Source organism: Octopus bimaculoides, chromosome 3 (genome assembly GCF_001194135.2).
Source record: "Octopus bimaculoides isolate UCB-OBI-ISO-001 chromosome 3, ASM119413v2, whole genome shotgun sequence".
NCBI lineage: Eukaryota > Metazoa > Mollusca > Cephalopoda > Octopoda > Octopodidae > Octopus > Octopus bimaculoides.
Window position 1 is genome coordinate 74,206,544 of NC_068983.1, and position 5,729 is coordinate 74,212,272.

Here is a 5,729-nt window from a genome sequence, read left to right on the forward strand (position 1 = left end):
GGGCAGGGAATTGCCAATTAGTTAATAAAATTAATAATTAACAATTTTGCCAAGTAGTTCGGTATGCAAAAAAAACCTTTATCGGTAAACCATTTATAATTATAATTATAAACATATAGGGATCAGCATGAGTTGCTTCACCAACATAATGAAAATTTAGAAATAACAGTCAAAGAACTACTAATTTTAACTACAATTTTTTCTCCAACGGATGGCGATATTTATGGCACACATAGAACAAAACAGAAGAGAAAATAAACGAAAACAAACCTGCCGTTAGTTCATCATGTACGACGTTTCGTGATTAGAATATAAAATTCTTTTCCCCTCATCAGCATGATATACAAAATAGTAAATCTGAAAATACTAACGTGCTTGTGGTGGTGGTGGTGGTGGTGGTGGTGGTGGTGGTGGGGTTATGGGCTGCGCTCCTCGTAGCATAGGGAAAGGTCTTTTCAATGCCGTAGGGAAAAACCACCTTCTGAAATAACCGGTAATACAATTTTGAACGATGTATCTGTTTTCTGCGTTGACAGGGTTAATGACATATCAATTCTGGTTAATTCTTGACTCTTGAAATTACCTTCTCTTCTTATTTGGATTGGTTGCAATTGCTGCTAGGCGTTTGTTTGCATTCTTTCAAAGTGAAGACAATTTCAATAAATCAAGAATTGATATTGTATAGAACTTCGTATAACTTTCTTTGTCTTTGCTTAACAAGTTGATGCTACTGGCTATGCTGATGTATTTCTCTTAATTTTTGTTTTAATTATGGTAAATTTCTCTAAGCCATATTGTCTACTCTTTTTGTATATGGCTATGTCTTATGTTTGGTTGAAGACATGGTGAGATAACTGCTGTGCTGCTGACATGTATCGAAACTATATGGACTTTATATTACCTCGGGTATGAAGGTCTTTTGAAAAAAATACAACTCCTGACGAAATTATGTATTTCACATTTCTCTATAAGTTGCTAATAACCTTGTAGTTTTGAAAACAATCGCAAAATTTCCGCAGGCGCTGTGACATGGAGAAATATATATTTTTATAGTTATATTCTTTAGAACATAGTAAATGTATTTATGCTGCTTTATATTTCAGATAAAATTCTACTGCGGTCGACTCTGCTTATAGAAGTCAATACAGTAAAGTCCCAGTCAAGTCAAATATGTGAAAATCACGGGCTAAATTCCTTGCTAAATCTTGTTTCGTCACTCTAGGCTTTTAGTTAATATTCTGCTATAAGTATCGTTGAGTCTGACTCATGCGAGGTCGATAACTGGAGTTCTAGCATCATATTGGTTTTAAATTTTGACACAAGGCCAGTAGCATCGAGGGAGGAGTAAGTCGATTACATCAACTCCAGTGCTCAACTTGTACTTATTTTATCGACTCCGAAAGCAGGAAAGGTAGAGTCGACCTCGGCGGAATTTGAACTTAAAATGTAAAGCCTAACAAAATGCTGCAAAACATTTTACCCAGCATGCTAACGATTCCGCCAGCTCGTCTCCTTGTAGTTCTGGTAACATACTGGATGTTGCTTCGGTCAATTGAAACAACTATTCCTAAGATGTCTTTTGTTACCTAAATCTTGTGTTTGTTGTCTGATAACAATTTGTTTCGTTTGAAGCTTTATTCCTCTCACAATGATTAAGTGTAATTTCTTACTTTTACTCCTGTTACCATATATAATACATTTCGTTCTTCACAAATTTTCTTATCTGATATCCGAAGAAAACGGAAGAAATGAGACTTGTTCCTAGAACTTCAACCATGTCACATTGTATCATATTGGTTCTTGCTGCGGATTTCGTTTAAGATATAGAATACTCAGCCACTTATACTATAATTCTATGAATAGATTGTTCTGTTGATTGAACAGCTGAAATACTCATTCTCGATGCCGAGTGAAATCTATTTCCTGAGAGACAACTAAAACGATCATACCCCTCTTCTAAAATGTGCTATGCTAGAGTGAAATAATTCCTATGAAAAGAAATCAATGAATAAAACAAAAGAAATTTAAAATTGATCCTAAGTTTTAAAAGATATTAAAACAATTTTTGAATGGTTAACTTGTGTCTTTCAAGCTGAAATCATTTTAGTTTAAGTATACAATCTCAAATCAAAACACTTGCTACGAGAGTACATCTCCGTAAAATATACTCATTAATTACAATACAGCCAGCCGTCACTCGCTAGCAAGCACGGTTTGCTGCCAGGCGTATACATCCTTGGCGCAGCCACACATCAAGTATCTGATAGCTGGCGGGAGAGAGGGCAGAACTAACAGTTGCTGGTTATGGCTGCTCATTTACAGCTGAACTGATTGTAGTTAACTGAAGCCAAGTGCCTTGGTCAAGGACACAACACGCTACTCGATTCAGGAATTGAACCCACGATCTTATAACCATGAACCGAATACGCTAAGCCACTAGTTAACGCGCTTTGCGTTATTATTAATAATGATAATTTATAGGTAAACATTTTCACAGACATCTTTCTGGTAATTTAAATGTGTTTTATACAGCGCTTGTGAAAAAAATGTTTAAATTTTAATTCACCATTTCTCTTGAGTTTCTTGAAAAAGCAGCCAAATTTTTCACATACCATACACACTAATCTAAAGAATGGAAGGATACATTAGATAAAAAAGAAAAAAAGATGTAATATTCTGAAAAGAAAATAATTGTAAAAATATGTATTCCGAAAAAGAAAAAGAACTGAGAAAAAGTTTCAAGGCTGTAAAATAATTTTAAGTACGTAAATATTTAAAATAAATACATGTAATTAGATGTGTATAATTTTAATATTAGTTTCAAATAGCCTGCGAGCTGGTAGAATCGTTAGCACACCGAGCAAAATGCTTAGCGACATTCCGCCGAGCCCCACTCTGCCTTTCATCTTATCAAGATCGATAAAATAAGTACAAGTTGAACACTGGGGTCGATGAAACTTCCCGAAATTGCTAGCCCGGCGCCAAAATTTGAAATCAATATTTGTTTCAAATAAGACGCGAGCAGGTACAAACATTAGAACAGGCCTTGTGCCTCTAATAGAAAGAATACTAAATAGCATAGGCACAAAGCCACAAATTTTGAGAGAAGGTATAGTACTTCACTGGTACTTTTTCATTGACATAGGGAGGACAAAACGCAGAGTCAAAAGGATCCAAAGCGAAGTAATTAAATAACATACCTGACGTAATACGGATGTTACTTATCTATGATTATCTTATCGCTAGTTCAGCGAAATATAAAAAAGAACAGGAGTGAGATAGATAGATAGATAGATAGAGAGAGAGAGAGAGAGAGAGAGAGAGAGAGAGAGAGAGAGAGAGAAGGAGAGAGAGAGAACACAGTTGAATAAGAGCACGCATTGTCAAAAAATGATGAGATAAATGCATTGAAATGGTGGCTGTTTTATCTCATGCAGCTGAAATAAATTTGGGAATGTTTTTGTCAGCAAATGTATATCGAATCGTAACAACTACAATTGATACAATATTAACTCTTTATGTATACACACACAAAAAATATATATACATATGTGTCTGTCTATTTCTCTTTCTCTCTCTCTTGATATATATATATATATATATATATATATATATATATATATATAGGTGTGGAGTGAGTTTGTGTGTGTATGTAGTGGCATCAGAAGTATTGCCAACGTCAGCGGCTACTACATCATAATCGTTATTGTCCACATACCTATTAACACTATTAATATTGTCGCTGCCAATGCCAATTTTTATTAAGACACAGCTACTATCACAGTTTTCATCCAATCAATGACGAGATGGCACGCCTATTCTTTTTTCTTTTCCTTTCCTATATTTTTTTTTCTTTTTGAGCTGTCGTCGACCTTTAGACTTTCATAGTTAAATGCAATAATATCAAATCACCCAATATTTTTTCAGAAATTTGTAGAGAACAAAAATACTGCGTGGCGCTAAGTCCCATTTGCCTCGTATCGTGTTCTTTCGCAGTTTTTCTCACAGACTAAGATTCTGCGACTCAGTTCTTTTAAAGACTAATGCATTCACCGTGAAAACTTTCATTCCAAAATTTTCAGTCAATCGTTTCTCTCAGCAACAACTCTTGCCAACAACCAAATCAAGACCTAGAATTCTGTATGTCTCTTTGTTATTACCTGTTGTTCAAAAGATTACATAATACAAAGTAGTTATGACGTAATAAAAGATACAAAAATTCAAAGACATTACATATTTTGACCCCAAACAGAAAGAAATTTAGTTACTTTTAAACTATCAATCTTAGCAAATACTATTTTATTTTCTGCATTGTTTAAAGTTATATTACTTATACCTCTCATGTTTAAATGTACAAATATATTTTTCCAATTAGCATGCATAATATTTTTCATTTCAGTTATCGAAATTATAGCTGGTTTTGTATACCAGTCTTCTTGCCTTTGGTAGGTTCTGTTCTGGCAGTGGCAGTCTACAACGGTTTTATTTGTATTCACCGTCCAGAGATTTTAACAATCACAGCTGAATTCAGAGACCATCCAACTGCGACCACAGCTGAAATCGGTATTTACTATATTTTTATTTCTCTAATTCCTTTCACTCAGTTTACTGCAACCATGCAGGTGGGGTGATGTAGATGATTATAACATTTTTGTTGTTTTAATCTCTCTCTCTCTCTCTCTCTCTCTCTCTCTCTCTCTCACACACACACACACACACACACACACACACACACACACACACACACACACACACATGCGCAAGGTGTTCCCCAAAATGCATACTGGAAGTTTGATCGCGCAATCGAAGTGAGAGGACAGTTTAGGAGAAAGTTTCCAGCAGACCCATCTACGAGAAATACCATCACTCGAATTCAGGATAAGTTCCAAGTAGATGAAACCGTTCAGAATGCCCACAAGTTGAGTTTGAAAGACAGTGGACATCAATGATCGCCACAACGCAAAACATGCACTAGAGTTCTGTATATTGCCAGAACTTAAGGAAATATGTAGCAAGCGGGTCGTGATATTATAAGTGTTTTAAAATCAAGTGATCATCACATTTTCAAGCTTTGTCATTGGAATTTGTACATTGCAAAAATAGCCTCTACTCTCAGTGAAAATGATCTGGATCGAAGAGTGGTATTTTGGGAGTGGTACTTGGCCAAGATGCAAAAGCAAAATAAACACTTTCCAACAGATAGTCTTTTGGAGTGGACACATTTATATTAAATAGCTTAGTTAATCGCCACAGTTGCACCTATTGGAAACCTGAGAATCCGCATATTACGGAGGAATATCATGTTAATTTATCGGGAGTTACAATATAGCGTGGATTCTCATCAAAAGGATTAGGCGAGTCATTCGTTTTAGACAGTCACTGTTCCTATTTACTTGAACTTGCAGCAGCAATCTGTCATGCTAAGCTTCTCAGAGGACTTTGAAGATATGAAGTTTTATCTCCGGCAAAAGGGGTACCTTCACACTACAATAGTAATGTAAAGGGCTACACCAATGAGATCTTGTTCTAGACGAGGGAAGTTCAGTAGAATGATTCGTGTCTTCAGCAGTTTGAAATCAGGCGTTTATAAAAAAAATTAAATCCTGTCTGTAATGTCGATTAAATTTTGAAAATAAAATGTATTTTAATAAACAATGGTCTTATAATCATCCAATGCGTGTATACGGTTTTTAGGATACCCTGTACATGTATATATATATATATATATA

At 35.1% G+C, this 5,729-nt stretch overlaps 1 protein-coding gene across 1 annotated transcript in view; it reads left to right on the top strand.

Moving 5' to 3' along the window:
- LOC106879093 (aquaporin-9) overlaps positions 1-5,729 on the top strand; it is a 78,146-nt gene that overhangs the window by 66,348 nt on the left and 6,069 nt on the right. Inside the window, exon 6 of the mRNA XM_014928527.1 lies at positions 4,400-4,563. Coding sequence (XP_014784013.1) covers positions 4,400-4,563 — 164 coding nt within the window. The remainder of the gene's footprint in view (positions 1-4,399; positions 4,564-5,729) is intronic.